The sequence below is a fragment of the Equus przewalskii genome, chromosome 14 (assembly GCF_037783145.1).
Source record: "Equus przewalskii isolate Varuska chromosome 14, EquPr2, whole genome shotgun sequence".
Taxonomy (NCBI): domain Eukaryota; kingdom Metazoa; phylum Chordata; class Mammalia; order Perissodactyla; family Equidae; genus Equus; species Equus przewalskii.
In genome coordinates, this window is record NC_091844.1 from 70,718,359 (window position 1) to 70,735,939 (window position 17,581).

General features: G+C 35.2%; 1 protein-coding gene across 25 annotated transcripts in view; it reads right to left on the reverse strand.

Moving 5' to 3' along the window:
* Positions 1-17,581, reverse strand: part of NCOA1 (nuclear receptor coactivator 1) — a 251,118-nt gene that overhangs the window by 80,419 nt on the left and 153,118 nt on the right. For all 25 annotated transcript variants that reach the window (XM_070573176.1, XM_070573179.1, XM_070573170.1 and 22 more), the window contains 3 exons: positions 14,980-15,085; positions 6,842-7,008; positions 893-990 (listed from right to left, as the gene is read on the reverse strand). In XM_070573176.1, the coding sequence (XP_070429277.1) occupies positions 893-990; positions 6,842-7,008; positions 14,980-15,068 (354 nt within the window). In that variant the 5' untranslated portion in view covers positions 15,069-15,085. The remainder of the gene's footprint in view (positions 1-892; positions 991-6,841; positions 7,009-14,979; positions 15,086-17,581) is intronic.

The window sequence follows — 17,581 nt, forward strand, 5'->3', positions numbered from 1 at the left end:
AAAAAATGTATTAAGGAGTTAGGAAATAAAGAGACCTACAGAAGTTTGAGTTGTTAAGACTTCACCAGAAAGGAGGGCCTTGAGATAGGACAAGGAAAGGAGAAATTATTTTATATAAATATATATATATATGATATGTAAATGTATATAATACATATATATAAAATTACGCCTAGAGATAGAAAAGCATACACTGTGGGGAAGGAGTGTGTATAAGCAAATATATATATACATATTTTTAAACATTCATGTATGAGAGGGAGCATTTAAGGTGACGAGCCTGCTTGGAAACAAAACATCTGTGTTGAGAACAGAGGGAGTGAAGATTAGACAGGAAAAGCAGGGGTGAAAATCACACAGTTATTACAAAGTAATTCAAGTTTAAAAGTTCTTCACTTCAAAAAGTTTGATAGAGGGTTGTTAAAATTCTAAGTTCTCTAACAATGTTTAAGTAAACAATTAAATTCTTTAGTCAGGAAACTTTTCAGGAAAACACCTACTGCAATAAAGTGAGGCATTCCGTACTCTAAAGAGAATTCTACAGTAGACACAGATGGCACCAGCTGCCTAAATAATTCTGATGTTTTATTCTCCCAACTAGTCCACCCCAGAAATAAATGACAGAGCCGTACAGTCAGCTTCAGTTTCCCATTTGACTGTTTAGACTGCCTTTATGAAAATTTCTCATGTTTATTATTCACCTTTAATTCTGAAATAGTAACAACTGTCATAATAGTTTCCAAAATAAAATAATTATTACAAGTTCCTTAAAACTTTAGTATTTTTAAATAATTTAGTAATTGGATGTAAGACATAAAAGAAGATAAAGAAAAAAACCAAATTGGCTAGAACAAATATTTTGATCACTTTCTGAGTCAACAAGAACAGCTACCTCCAAAAGAAGAGGTCCCAAGGATTCCTTTTCTATCATTCCTTGACTACTTGATGAGATGTCTGACTTCTGCACTTCATCATCAGTTGTTGATTTCTCTGTAATAGAGAAACAAAAAATCACACATCCAGAAAGGGCTCATTTCTACAATGGCAAATTTATGAAGACACAGATTCATGCAATTTTAGATTCAAATAACATTTATTTATTATCTAGACATTTTCATATTCAATCTTAATTATACTCATTTTATGGATAATAAATTGAGGGTCACAAAGGTTAAGTAATATGCCCCAAATCATAATTAATAAGTGGCTGCAGGAGGATTTGAATTCAGACCTACCAAGTCCAGTGTTCCAACAATGAGGAAAATGGTATAAATACATAGCCTTTTTAAAAAGTCTACACCAAAAGTTTTAAAGAAATAGATAAAATGTAAAAGAATGATTATTTCCTCTATTTTTCTTTCTCCTCTTCTGATTTGATCAATTGCTATAGGAGAGTGAAGATATGATTTTTTCCTTTTGTGAGCCTGTATGAACTAGGTAACCTGTCACATTCATGGCATGATGATCTGATTGACAAAACTGTAACTGCTAAATGATTTGGAATTCTTTTGTGTGGTGAAGTTGAAAAATCTATCCAGCATGTTAAAGCTGTATCATACTTAAATAAAGTTTCCAATCCATCAGTTCACCAAAAACCAAATTTGGTATTACTGAATACAGAGATTCATTTTTTCACTATAAAATATGAAATATTTCAAATATTCCAAAAAATACAGAAAATGATACAGCACACATTCACATGGCCACCATTCATTTTTCACATTAATATTATTTGCTTCAGGTCTTTCCTTATTAAATAAATAAAATGCTGCAAAAAGAGCTAAAGCCCGCCACCATTCCTCCTCTGACCCTCTTTAGAAGGAACCAGTAGGGGCCACTCTGTGGCCCAGTGGTTAAGTTCGTGCCCTCCGCTTCGATGGCCCGGGGTTTCACTCGTTTGGATCCTGGGCGCGGACATGGCACCACTCATCAGGCCATGCTGAGGCAGCATCCCACAAGCCACAACTAGAAGGACCAACAATTAAAATATACAACTATGTACTGGGGGGATTTGGGGAGAAGAAAAAAATAAGAAGAAGATTGGCAACAGTTGTTAGCCGCCAATCTTTGGAAAAAAAGAAAAAAAGAAAAAGAAAGAAGTAACCGGTATTCTGAGGTCAGTCTAATCATTTCTAACCATGATTTTATGATTTTATACTTTAACTGCATATGCATGATTTCATGAACAATATATTATTGCTTTGTATTTTAAAGTTTACATAAATATACATAGACTTTTTCAACTTGCTTTTTTCACTCAATATTATGTTTGAGATTTAACCATATTGATATATACGGATTTGATTCATTCATTTGTACTGCTGTTTAGTATTATATCATATGAATAACCCACAGTTGATTGCCTAGTCCCCTACTGATAACCCTTTCGACTACTACATACAGTGCTGTAATAGATTATTTTCAGTATTTTCTCTTTTGTACATGTGTGACAGTTTCTTTAGGGTAAATACTAGAGGTGAAATTGCTGGATCATAGGGTCTATGTATTTTCAACGTTACTAAGCTTGACAAATTGCTCTCCAAAGAGGTTGTACCACTAATAACATAGAAAGGTTTTTGTTTTTCTGTATCCTGACAATTGTTATCACTACTGTTTTTTAATTTTTGTGAATCTAATGGGTATAAAATGTTATCTCATATAGTACTTATAATAAGTTTGTTGCGTTTTTTTTGAGGAAGATCAGCCCTGAGCTAACATCTGCCACCAATCCTCATCTTTTTGCTGAGGAAGACTGGCCCTGAACTAACATTTGTGCCCATCTTCCTCTACTTTATACGTGGGATGACGCCTACCACAGCATGGCTTGCCAAGCGGTACCATGTCTGCACCCAGGATCCAAACTGGCGAACCCTGGGCCGCTGAAGTGGAATGTGCACACTTAATCACTGCGCCACCAGGCCATTCCCTATAATAACAGTTTTATTGAGCTAAATGGTATTGATTGAATGGTATTCACATAGCATACCATTTACACATTGAAAGCATACAATTTAATGGTTTTAGTATAGTCACAGAGTTGTGCAACCACCATCACAATAAATTTTTAAAACACCTTCATCACCCCAAAAAGAAACCCCGTAACCTTTAGCAGTCACTTCTCAGTTTCCCAACATTATCAAGCCCTAGGCAATCACTAATCTACTTTCTGTCTCTATGGATTTGCCTATTCTGGACATTTTATATAAATGGAATCATACAATATGTGGTCCTTTATGACTGGCTTCTTTTGCTTAGCATAGTGTTTTCAAGGTTCATCCATGTTGAAGCATTTATCAGTACTTCATCCCTTTTTATTATCAAATAATATTCCATTGTATAGGTATACCTCATTTTATTTACCCGTTGATCAATTGACAGATATAAGGGCTGTTTCTACTTTGCAGTTATTCATGAATAATGCTGCAATGAACACTTGCGTGCAAGTTTTTCTGTGGACATATGTTTTCATTTCTCTTGAGTATATACCTACAAGTGCAATTACTGGGCCATATGGTTACTCCATGTTTAACAATTTGAGGAACTACTGGACTGTTTTCCAAAGTGGTTGCACAACTTTACATTCCCACCAGCAGGGCGTGAGGGTTCCAATTTCTCCCATCCTCACCAACATCTGTTATTGTCTTTTTGATTATAGCCATCCTAGTGGGTATAAAGTGGTATCTCACTGTGGTTTTGATTTGCATTTCTCTGATGGCTAATGATATTGATCATGTTTTTCATGTGCTTATTGGTCATCTGCATGTCTTCTTTGGAAAAATGTCTATTCAGGGCCTTTGCCCATTTTTTAATTGGGTTATTTACCTTTTTATTACCACAGTATAGGAGTTTCTCATTTAGTTCTAAGATGTACTTCCTTCATCATTTCACCTGTTTATAACATTAAGACTTTTTGTTTTTCAAACAAGTTCCAAAAAAACATAAACCATCAAGTCCAAGTAGATTAAATAACTATGTGTGAAAAACAAAACATTTAAAATTTTAGGCAAAACTCAAGGCAGGATTGGCTATGTGACTAGATTCCGTCTAAGGGATGTGAAGAGAAGTGACATGCAATTTCTGAGTCTCATCCTTAAAAGGAAGAAGCATGCCTTCCCGTTTTCTTCCTTCTGCTCTTGTCAGCTGGGATGTGGATAGGGGAGCCATGTCTGACGGCATGGATAATGGCAATACCTAGGAACGGCACAGCAAAAAAGATGGAAGAAATCTGAATCTGACACATGTCATAACTAGACTATCTTGTTAAAGCCACTGTACTTTGGGTCTCTTATATCATAGTCTGCATCCTAACTAATACATTCCATATTTCTCAGTAACATGCTTATTCGCTATATCCTGTGTCCATGTTAGACATAATCTAACATGCTATGATGAAAGGTAAGAATTTAACTTACTCACATCAACCTTCCACACACATTTCCCCTTCTTCTATCTTCCCAATATGGTTCCAATAATTTTTAGATCAATATTTAATATCTGTTACTATGGCTACATAAATACAGTTCACAAATGAACCAAGATGTGTGCTATAATGTACAGTTCTCATTTTTGTGTTTTGCTTTTTCTGTGTGTAGTTTAACCCTCCCTAAACTCTCCTAAAGAGCTGAAAAATTCCTCTCAATTTGGTCAGTCATCAGCTACTCTGTGTGTTCCATTTTTTCATTTTGTACTCATACTTCATGGATGAACACAGAATTCTAGGTCTAGAATTCTCATTTTCAGTGTTGTTATTTAGAAATCTGGACACATTCTGAAAGTAATCTAGTGTGTGTGTGTTTTTCCTCTCGTTTTTTTCTCTCTGGTGCCTGGAAATTGTGCATTGGTGTCAATTTTCTTTCTTTCTTTTTTATTCACTGTGTTGGGTACTATGAGTGTTTTCAATCTGGAAATTCATATCTAATTCTGAGAAGGTGTTGTGGGTTTTTTTTTCCTAGTATCATTTCTCTTATAATTTCCTCCCTTCTATTTGGTCTGTTCTCATTTTCTGGAACTCAATATATGATACACTTCCCGAACTAATCCTGTATATTTCTCATCTTTCTCTCATTTTCCATTTGCTTGTGTTTTTATTTTACTTTCTATGGGATTCCTTCAAATTATCTTTCAACCCTTCATCCATTTATTCAACAAATGTTTATTCAAAGTCTACTATGTATCCAGGAAATGTTTTAGGTGTTGAGAACACAATGGTGAACAAACAAAAATCCTTGCCTCATGGAGCCCTGGTGGGGGCAGGCAGATGATAAACAAATAAAACATGCAATATGTTAGATATAAAAAAATACTGTGGGGAAAACAAATGAAGGAAGATGTAGAGAGGTGTGTGTGTGTGTATATTAGGGTAATTAGGGACAACTTCACTGAGAAGAAATATTTGAACAAAGATATGAAAGGGATGAGGGAGTGAGCCTTGTGGATATCTGGGGAAGAGCATTCCAGACAGAGGGAATAGCAGCGGCAAATACGTGAGGCAGAGTGTGCCTGGATTGGTTGGGACAGAGAGTATGAGTAGGCAAAGAGTAAAAAACAAGGTAAAGATGAAGCTTTTTCAGCTATCTTATTTTTAAGTTCTAGAAGTTATTTGCTGTTTTGAATGTTTCATTTTATCACATCTTATTCTTACTTCATGGATGAAATACCTTCCCTCTTGTCTCTAAGCGACAGTATGGTTATTTTAAATTTCCTTCCACTCCCTGCATTTCTCTCCTTCCTCAGAGCTCCCTTTTTTCTGTTTGTCTGCTTGGTTTAATCTCTTTTATATTCAGCTTTCCTCATAAGATTTTCATTATTATTAAAGATGAGGTACTAAAATGCTCACTGGCAGCTGTGTGAAGTGTAGGGGCAAGGCAAGGAGCTGAATTTTTCATTTCAGGATCAATCACTCCCAAGTGCAGTGTCTGTGTGCCTTTTCCTTTGGACTGCTCCATTTCCCCAGAGGAACCCTCCATCTTTGGCTCAGGGAGTATGAACCAGGCCGCCAGGGTTTCAACACCAGGCAGGGAAGAGGCCATGAAGCCTCTTGTTGGCTCTCCCCCTGCAGGCTTACAATATCAGTTTCTCCTGTCTGCCAAATCAGTTATCACCAGATTATCCATTTTTCAGCTTCTAAAACCTTAAAAGTATATCACTTTAATCATTTTAAACATATTTGTTCATAGTCTTTTTACATTGCTACTACTGCTCTGAACTTCTTTTGGGCCTTCTGTTTATTTGCTCTCTTACTCACCATAGATTACTTCCTCATATCTTATATAAATTTTTAGCATAAAAATCACTGAGAAGCACTTTTTCTTTGGGAATCCCATGGGGCCAGGTGTGGGAGTGTTCCTCCAAAGTGCTTTGTCTTTGTTTCTAGTAGGCAACCCAGGGGTTTTGTGGTATGGGGTCCCGAGTAAATATGGAGAGTATAAATATAAACCATTATTAAAAATACATCACTGTTTTCTCAGAGGAGGCTGTTTCTCTCACCCAGAGCCTAGACAAGCTTATTATTCAGATGGAAGGATTTCCCATTACTGAGTTAATGTCTTTCAACTCTATGCCAGAGCCTCAGGTCTGACATCACAACTTGTGCCTCCTGAATCAATCTCCCATGATACTGGGTCCCATAATCTCCCAAGGCAACCAGCGTTCAAGTTAATATGCCACTTTGTTGTAACAAGAAAGCTCTCAGATTCACTTTCTAAAATAAACAGCATCTAAACAAAAATGTTTCTTTAATAAAATCACGAAGTTGAATGCAATTTCTTAAAAAAAAAAATTGCATATTGTAAATGTGTTAATAACAAAGCACGCAGCCACGAGGGTTGTTTGGTTTTTTTACCTTGTTCCATTCTCTTCATTAGCTGTATCTGATCGACTGTCTTCTTCAAAATCTTGCATTTGTCTGGTTTTACACTCAAGCTGTCAATGTCACTGATGTTGGCAGACAATAACTCAGCTAGCTCTTCTAAGTATTTATTTTCTTGCTCCCTGCGCCTCTTTTCAGTGCTGTTACACAAAGAAAATCCAGTTAGTGTACATTTCTACTACCATATTTCCTTCTCTGATCAAGTATTTAATGTCTACACATTTAGAGAGATCTGTTTTTATCCAGAATATAAAACCAGATTTAGAAAACAATTTAAATTCACACCTAAAAAACAGATACCACAAAATATCAAAGTGCAGAAAACAATTCTGGCTAAAATACATAGAGAATGACTGCTATCACAGATGTATTTCCTCAATGATGTGTATACACTGAATATTTCAAATAACCAATGAATACTAGACATTAAAAGGAGGTACACAGTACATATACAAGCTGCATTTGCAATTATTTTACATTCTAAACAATAACTCCTTAAAATAGAAAATCTGAATTTTCAAATAACTATTGTAAATTAAGCAGGGCAGAGTATACTAGAATTCGAGTAAGTTATAATTAGAAATCTGATAAATTTGATTCTTATAATGATTAGACCATTAGTTGGTCCTCATCAAAAAGAAAAAAGTATCCACCTAAAAAGTAAAAATAACAATAAATCAATAATTAGAGACAAAGGTACAGACAACAGTGTCTTTTATATACAACTTTGTCCTAAAAAGAAAAAATCATCTACTTCTAAGTTCTGATAAATGTAATAAATACAGACTACATCAGATTAAAAAGCTTCAGCGAGGCAAAGGAAATCATGAACAAAAAGAAAAGACAATCCACCAAGTGGCAGAAAATATTTGCAAATCATATATGCAACAAAGGGTTAATTTCCAAAATATATAAAGAATTCAAACAACTCAACAACAACAAAACAACCTGATCAAAAAATAGGCAGAAATATGAACAGATATTTTTCCACAGAAGATATACAGATGGCCCACAGGCACATGAAAAGAGGTTCAACATCACTAATTCTTAGGGAAATGCAAATCAAAACTATAATGAGATACCACCTTACACCTGTCAGAATGGCTATAATTAACAAGACAAAAGTTAACAAATGTTAGAGAGGATGTGGAGAAAAGAGAACCCTCATAGACTGCTGGTGGGAATGCAAACTGGTGCAGCCAGTATGGAAACAGTATGGAGAATTCTCAAAAAATTAAAAAGAGGGCCAGTGCCCAAGGCCTAGTGGTTAAGTTTGGCACACTCTGCTTTGGCAGCCCAGGTTCAGTTCCCAGGTGCAGACCTATACCACTCGTCAGTGGCCATGCAGTGGTGGCAGCTCACATATAAAATAGAGGAAGACTGGCAACAGATGTTAGCCCAGGGCAAAACTTCCTCAGCAAAAAAAAAAAGTTTAAAATAGAAATACCATGTGACTCAGCTATCGTTATTTATCCAAACAACTTGAAATCAACAATTCAAAGAGAATTATGCACCCCTATGTTCACTGCAGCATTATTCACAATAGCCAAGAGATGGAAGCAACCCAAGTGTTCTTCAACTGACTGGGGAAAGAAGATGTGGTATATATATACAATGGAATACAACTCAGCCATAAAAAAAGACAAAATCCTCCCATTCACAACAACATGGATGGACCTTGAGGGTACGATGTTAAGCAAAATAGCCAGACAGAGAAAGACAAACACTGTGTGATTTCACTCATATGTGGTAGATAAACACATGGATAAAGAGAACAGATTAGTGGTCAGCAGAGGGGACAGAAGTTAGGGAGTGGGCAAAAGGGGTAATGGAGCACATGTGTATGGCGATGGATAAAAATCAGACTATTGGTGGTGAGCACAATGCAGTCTATACAGAAACTGATAAACAATAACGTACACCTGAAATTACACAATGTTATAAACCATTATGACCTCAATAAAAAAAAAAAAAATAAATTTTAAAAAAGTAATAAAACCAAACTCGATTTATATTAAAGCAAAATAATGAGAGTAAAGGACATCAATGCAAACAGCTAGTGCTTTACATTCATTCAAATATGTTGACTGCTTATGGTTCATTTTTGTTTTCCAGTCTTTACCCCTGGCCTATTATAACCAAGTCATCAGGCAACTTGTTTTATGTAACACATACAAAGACAATAAAGTATTACTTTAAGATGAATTTTTCTATTGTCAAATTAACATCATAAGAGAGACTGGTCACAAGTAGCTGTTTGTTTTATAAGCAGCCATCAAAATAATTTGGCTGAGGGACTGACCCCTGGCCGAGTGGTTAAAGTTCTGCACACTCTGCTTCAGTGTCCTGGGGTTTTCAGGTTCGGATCCTGGGTGTGGACCTACTCCACTCATCAGCCATGCTGTGGAGGCATCCCACATACAAAATAGGGGAAGACTGGCACAGATGTTAGCCCAGGGCTAATCCTCCTCAAGCAAAAAAAAAGAGGATTGGCAATGGATGTTAGCTCAGGGCAAATCTTCCTTAACAAAAAAAAAAAAAAAAAAATCATTTGGCTGTATATGAAAGTGGTAGAAAAAAGAAGGAAAGATCAGTTGCTAAAAAGTTCATAATTGGCAACAATTAAAATACCATTTACTTTTCTTGATTAAAAGAAGACTATAAAAGTGACATCATTTACATAACAACATAGTAAGTCAAAAAGAACCAAGTCAACTAATCAAATGTATTTACCTACATAAAACAAAATGCTGCTAAATGGTACACATCCCAAAACAAAACCAAATTTTAAAACTATAACAATTACACATTCCATATCTTTTGAATATTTCATTATTAAGGAATTAGTCTCATTTTACTTAGTAAAACTTTATCTCACAACTTTCACAGCGAGTACATGCAGCAAGACATTTTGACTAATTTCACACCAAGGCATTGAAAATGAGGCACGAAGAAAATGAGTAACATAAATTTTGACATATACAAGGTTTTAGAGAACTCCAGCTCTGCAACCTGAGAGTGTTTTCAAGAACATCTGATTTTACATTAGACAACCTAATTGATACTAGATTTATTTAGTAGATTCAGTCTAAAGTATCATCTGTTTAAATCTATGGATCTAAGTCTCAATGTGACTAAATTGGATTCACTTAGTGGGACTCCCAAATTGGTGTGTGACATTAAGCTTTACATAAAATTGAAACACTTGAAACCACTGTAGCATAAAAGAAAAAGTAAAGTGATAGAATGGGCAGGATAGGCAGAGAGGTGACAGAGGAAGCAAGACTCTAAGAGTAATGAAATGGTATGGTGTCTATAAAATGACTTAAGATGAGACTAGGAAAATCACTACCACCATCTCAAACTAATAAGCAAGGATAGAAAATGAGAACAGATATGTTCAAATAAAGTCAAAACTTAAGGAAGGGTGGAAATGACAAAAAAATTCTACCTTAATGGAAAAGAAAGCTTTCTTTATTACTTCGGGCCACCTACATTTCTCCTCTCACTAACCCACTTTATTTCCATTTATATTGCATACATACATTAACAGTAGTTAAGGCTACTATGAGTTATCTTCTCACATTTTTTTTTCAACTTACTAGCTTCCTCAACAAATGCTTCTATACTTATTATGTGCCAGATAACCATGTACTGCATCCTAAGGATCCAGGAGTAGATCAGATGCAGCCTCCAATTAGTTCGGAAAACAAAGAAAAAGAACAGGCTGTTACAATACTATGTGACAAGATTATACCATAGAAGAGCATAGAGATGGCACCTAGACCTGGAGAATGAGATGTCTATACCTAGTCGTAGGGAGAAACTGGTTTCCTGAAAGAAAAAAAAAGTTTTTTTCAAAGGTACAAAGTAAGAGAGAAATGTCAAGTTAAAGAACCTGTAAGTAGTTCAGTGTGATAAGAAACAAAAGGGCAAGAGCTGAGGTCTGGGCCAGATCACAAGGGCTCTTGTACGCCATGGTAAAAAGCATGCATATTGCTTAAAAACACAAATTCAAACTTCCTCTGTCATTTACTAGCTATGTAATCCTGGACAAGTTACTTAATAGTAATTTAACTTCTCTAAACTTTGATTTCCTTATCCGAAAATTGGGATAATGACGTTAATTATCTCCTAGGGCTTTGTGAAGATTAAAAAAGATGATGCATTAACATGCTGGCAGAGTTCCTGGCATATACTATTAGCTCAATAAATGTTATCTATTATCATCACCTGGATTATGATTATTTCTTTTCAGAGCAAGGGGGAGCCCAGAAGGGTTTAAGAAGAGCACGTGGCATGACCAGATCTGTAAACTCCTTGACATCATAAGAGAGACTGTGAGACATAAGAAAACATGTCTCACACTTCACTTACATCCTTATAACATCACACACATGATGCTGGTTGAATAGTAGACATTTAACAAGCTCTTGTTGAACTGAATTAGAAATGTTAAACAAGTAGAAGGCAGAGCTACCCACCATTTTAAGATTGGCATTTTAATCCTCATTCTCCCGGAAGAGTTAAGGAACGGAATATGCGGCATCTCACCCCACCAAACAATTACTGAGCAATACCCCTATCCAGGGCTCTTGTACACAGGGCTGAGAATACCCTGAGGTCTAACATACGCTCTTTATACTTCATGAGTTCACAATCTGAGGAAACAGTATATAATAATAAAACCAAAAGAAACAGTACAAGGTGGTATTCATGCACAAACTCAATCAGTTTCGAAATCACAAATGTTTAGTTTACCACATCAAAAATATCACTTTATTAAAACTGAAGCCCATTACTTATAAACCTGAAAGAGATGATGCCTCCAAATATTTTTAAAGCAAACATGCTAAGATAATTATCTTTAAGACATCTAAGAAGAGAAAAATAAATCACAATTTTGATATTTGTAATTACATGATTATGTACACACCAAAAAATCAAACAGAGTCTACAGATAAGCCATTAAAACACATAACAAAATTGAGAGCAACGGACGTATTTGAGATCAATACTCGCAAATTATTAGCATGCCTATGCATTAATAACTGCCAATTAGAAAATACAATAGACAAAACAATACCACTCCCAAAAGCAATAAAACCTCTATGGTACCCTGGAATATCTCAAGTAAAGATGGGCCAGACATTCACGGGGAAGATTATAAATTATTATTGAAGAACAGTGAAGATTTCAATAAATGAAAAGCCTTATATTCATAAACAAGAACACTCTAGAATCTAAAGTCTACATCATAAGAATGTCAGTTCTCCCCAATTTAATTGATAAAAGTATATGAAATTCTAATCCAAATCCAAGAAGGATTTTTTTAGGGGAAACTTAAAGAACTGATTCTAAAATCTATATGACAGCATAAACGGCTAAGAACAGAGAAAACAATTTTGAAAAATAACAAGAAGAGTGACTTGCCCCATCAAATATCAAGGTGATTGTCCTAGGAAAGTTCAGAACCAGATCCCTATCTACGTAGGAACTTGGACTATGATAAAGGTAACAGCATAAAAGCAGGGAAAGGATAGGGTTACAATCACTGATGTTCTATATGGGGAAAAAATTAAATTAGGTCCCTATCTTATATTATACACAAAAATAAATTCCAAATTAATTAGAACTACAAATATGTATTAGAAGAAAAAATATAAAAATACATTTAAGGCCTTGGAATAGAGGAAAAAATTCTTAAACAAGACCCCAAAAAAGCTTGACACATGAAAAACCTGAAGTTCTAAAGTATGTCAGCAGACATCACAAACAGAGTTAAACAGGCTGGAGAAGATATTTGCATCAAATAAAAGCAAAAAAGATTATTAACTAGAAAATTAAAAATACCTCTTACAAATAAAAAGAAAAAGGACAAACAACCCAGCAGGAATATGGGCAAAAGACACAACCAGGAAATTCACATACGAGGAAAACAGAATGGGGAAGAAAAACAATCATGATCAACTTATCTAATTATCAGGGAAATGTACTTAAAACTATAACCCCACAATCATCAGACTGGCAAAAAGCTAAAGTGAGGAGAAGTGTGGGTTAGGATGTGAGAAAAGAGGAACTCTCAGTGCGTGTCATTTGAAGAGCAATGCGGTAATTACCTAGTTAACATAAAAATGTGCTCAGATCCTAAAGAAACTCTTATGCATAAAATAGGACGTGTATGAGGATGTCTGCTGCAGTGCTGGCTGTTAACAGTGAAAATTTATAACAAAAAGGTGTTGATCTACAGGGAATGTCTATCTGTAGGGAAATGGATTTTTCAAACATCGTATATTTGATTAATACGATATTAATCAAAAGTTAATAGGACTGAATGAATCTATGTATATTTATATCTCAAGATCCATGCTGAAAAAAGTATATTGTATTAAAATATATACAGTATTATACAATTTATGTAAATGTAATAAACATTCTGTATTGTTTATGGATACTTATATATATAATTATTAAAAACAGATTGGAGGAATTAACTGCAGACAAATCAATTTAATCATTATTTTGTCTCTTTTATTTAAACAAGACTATGGAACTATGATAAAATATTAACAAAATACTAACAATACAGAAAAATATGATCAATTATATGTAGTAGGTATACTAGTTTCCTAGACTAAGTATCCTGGACTAGACTAGTGTCCTAGTCTCTATTCTTTTACAGATTTAAAAATTTCCCCAAATAAAAAAATTAACTGTAAGAGGTAATAGTTTTTTTTATTAAAGTTAAGTTAAAGTTAAAGTTTTCCTTTAAGAAGGACTGGCTTTATATATAGATATAAACAAGAACACTAAGGCTGACAACACAAATCTGGATTGTATCTTCATATCAACATTCCTGCTAGCATCTGGATATTACCTGTGATTATGACTATTTAGGGTATCATCTCTATGAGAGTTCTCTGAACAGGTTAAGAAAAATAGTCGCTTTTCTTTCTCCAGCCTGGAGTCCTGGCACTCTCCTGTTAAAATTCTTTCTTTTTCCCCCCATGAGAAAGAAGCATATAATCTAACGACAGAAGAGTCTTCTGCCACTTTACTGTCTAGGTCAGTGATTAGCAACTGGGGGCCATACTGCCTTCCCCACCCCCAGAGGACATCTGATAGTGTTTGGAGACATTTTTGATTATCACAACTGCTGTGACATTTTGGTTATCATAACTGATATAAAGATGCTACTGGCACCTACTGTGTAGAAGCCAGGGATACTGCTAAACATCCTACAATATACAGGATAGCTCTCCACAACAAAGAACTATCTGGCTGACAATGACAATATTACAAAGGTTGAGAAACTCTACTCTAGATCCTAGAAGATGGAATGGAATTTCCCACTCTTTTCCTCTCAGGTAGGAAGCTGCACCTTTGCTGTGATAGAGGTCTCTTCTCTATCTGGCATTTGTTAGAGTCTCCTTAGCATTAAGTGTCTTTCAGCCTATTTAAGGTGATTGTATTTCTTATAATACACAAATGTTTAATTCCACAAATAATCATTCTTTAAAATCCGATATTATAACAATATATTTCTTAGTTCCACTAATATCATAATATTCTAAAATAGCAGTTAAATAGTACAATAGATTTATTTACTCATTAGACAAATATTTACTATATTTAAGCCACACATTGTGCTAGGAACTGGGATAAAATGATGAGCAGGAACAGGGAAGGTCTTTACCAAATGGCAGCTTAGAGTGTAGTGGAGAAGCCAGGGATTCATGAAATAATCACAAAAATTATAAAAACCTGCAATTATGGATGGGAGCTATAAAAATATATGTGAGACAGATATATAAATGGGGGAGATTTGACCTAGTAGTTAAGGAAGGAGGAGAAAGCTCCCTTTAAGGAACTAATGAATAAGCTGGAATCTGGAGAATGCATAGGTGATGACTACAGGAAATCAAGAGGGAGCAAGCTGGATTGAGGGAACAGCATGTATAAAGGTCTAGAAGAAGGAAGAGAACACAGTGAGTACGAGGGCCTCAAAGAAGGCCAGTAAACCTGGAGTAGATGAAACAAAAGCTCTAAAGTGGCAATGAAAATGATAAAGCAGCTCTTCCAGAAATAGACTAAGAAAAGAGTGTTCCTACCTTGATGCCAATGTGTCACATGGCGATCCTTTTCTCTTATGTGAGTCTGGGTTAGCAGGGTCGGATGAACTGTCCCCAAGGCCACTCATGTTGAAAAACTTCACACCTAAAAAGGAAAGACAACAATAAGAAATCTAGCCTGATGAACTTTCCAACCATCAGGAGGAGGAAGCTCCCTTACGTTAGAAAATATCTAAGCATTGTAGTCTCTCAATGAATGGATAAATTACAGCCATCATAAAAGCATCCACATCTATACAAAAGCACAGGAGTCATCAGCTATTTAGTGTTTCTACACTTTCTTTTTTGTATCTTTAAAATGAAATTAATACTCCTTTATGAAACTGTAGAGATCAATTAGGATCAAAAATATTGTTAGAATAATTAGATACTGAGGTTTTTTCCGAAGAAAAAAATCACTTTGTATGTAAACGTAAAAGTTGAATGTATAACTGGGAGTCAGAGAAATTATTTTTTATATTTACCTATTTTGGATTCTACTTCACAAAAGGATTTAAAACAACTTTTACCCATAAGGCTTAGGATTTTATATAGATAGGAAAATAAACGATACATATATGATTAAAGTTAAAGCAATATAACTAGATTTGGATTTTGAACTGTACTCACCAACTTTGAATTCTATACTCCTAACCTTGGGTTCATGTAGTCAGACGACAAAGATCAAATGTTTAGTCTATGTTAGGATCTTGGTATAGATGCCAGAGAACACAAAGTCATCTCCCCTAGCACACCAGCCAGGTCTCCTCTCACATGTTGTGCCAGTTGGTGACTGCACATAAAGATCCCTTCCGATCTGTCCCTATCAACCATTATTCTCTGCTGAATCCCTAATGAAACTCAGAATCCTATCCCTGGCCTTATATTCATCACTACCTTTTGGATTTTTACTATTGTCAAACAACACACCTCTCCATTCTCTTTCACTCCATTTACCCTTGTAAAAGGAGAATTAGTGCAGTTTTCTTCTTACCTTATTCTCAGTACTTTTTGCCTAATTCTTTGGGGTTAGAATTCCTCAAGGTTATAATGTCCTAGGCTTCTTTTTCCCTCTTATTATACATTATTCTGGGGTGATATCACTCACTCAACATGGTTTCAAAAAACATCTCAATACTGATTACTCCCAAATCTCCATCACTAGCCCAGATTAGACCCATAATCCAACTCTTCACCAGTCATCTGCATTCAGATGTCACAGAGGCACTTCAAACTCAACTTTCCAAAATTACTTAACATCTCCTCTTCATGTATTTTCTCCTCTCAGTTGGTACACTGGAGTCATTCTAGTCTCTTATCTCATACCCCACATGCAGACAAACACCAAGATTTGTCAATTTTTATTTCCTAAATATTTCTAAAATCCATCCCTTCCTCATATTCTCCTCTCATCATCTCTTGCTGGACTTGTAAAATAGCTTCCCAGATGGTCTCCCTAAGCTACCAGAGTAGGCTATCAAAAATGCAAGTCTAATCATGTCAGTCTCTTGCTTACAACCCTTCACTAAATCCTCATTTAGTGAATGAGGATTCATTCAACCTTCTTAATGTAATATACAAAGTTTGCATCAGCTCTCACCTATTATGTGTCTATTATAGAATTTGGTGAATGAGGGACTAAATGCCTGTCTAATCAAGTGTTTATAATTATATAAGTTATGTATTATACATTACATATATATAATCTATACATAGACTATATATGCTATACACTATATAATATCTATATACAGTCAGCGTCACTTAACGACAGGTATACGTTCTGAGAAATGCGTCGTCAGGTGATTTCATTATTGTTCGAACATCATAGACTATACTTACACAAACCTAGATGGTATAGCCTACTACACACATAGGCTATGTGGTACTAATCTTACAGGACCACTGTCGTGTATGCAGTCCATCATTGACTGAAATGTCATTTTTTGGTGCATGACTATATACATATATAGATTATATATGTTAATTTTAGTTTCAACCCTAAGAAAAGATTTTAAAAAGAAAATCCTTGGTAATATTCTATATTCTCAGCAAATTAGTCAGAAAACTTTAAATTGATCTTAACGTGGGTAGCCCAACTTAAGTTAGCAACAAATATTTATTGAGCTCCTACTATATGCCAGTCTCTGTTCTAGGTATGCGGATACAGCTGTGAATAAAATTTATAAAAATCTCTGTCCTTATAGAACTTCATTCTATTGTGAGGGAAAGAGACAATAAAAAAATAAAAAAGTAAATTATGTACTATATTAGAAGATGATAAGTGCTATGGAGAAAAATAAGGCAAAAATAGAGGCTTAGGTGTGTGGAAAGTGAGGCACAGCAATTTCAAGTAAAGTAATTAGAAAAGGCCTCACTGAGAAGGTGAGATATGAACAAAGACTTGAAGGAGGGAGAATGATATTTGGAGGAAGAGTTCTTCTGGCAAGGGAAAAGGGGAGGGCCATAAAGCTTCAAGGCCAGGGCATAACTATGTTTTCTGAGAAACATGAAAGGAATTAGCGTGGCTAGAACTGGGGAGTGAGGGAGTAGGAGATGGGTTAGAGAGAGAATGGGAGGCTACAAGATGGTAGGCCTTAAA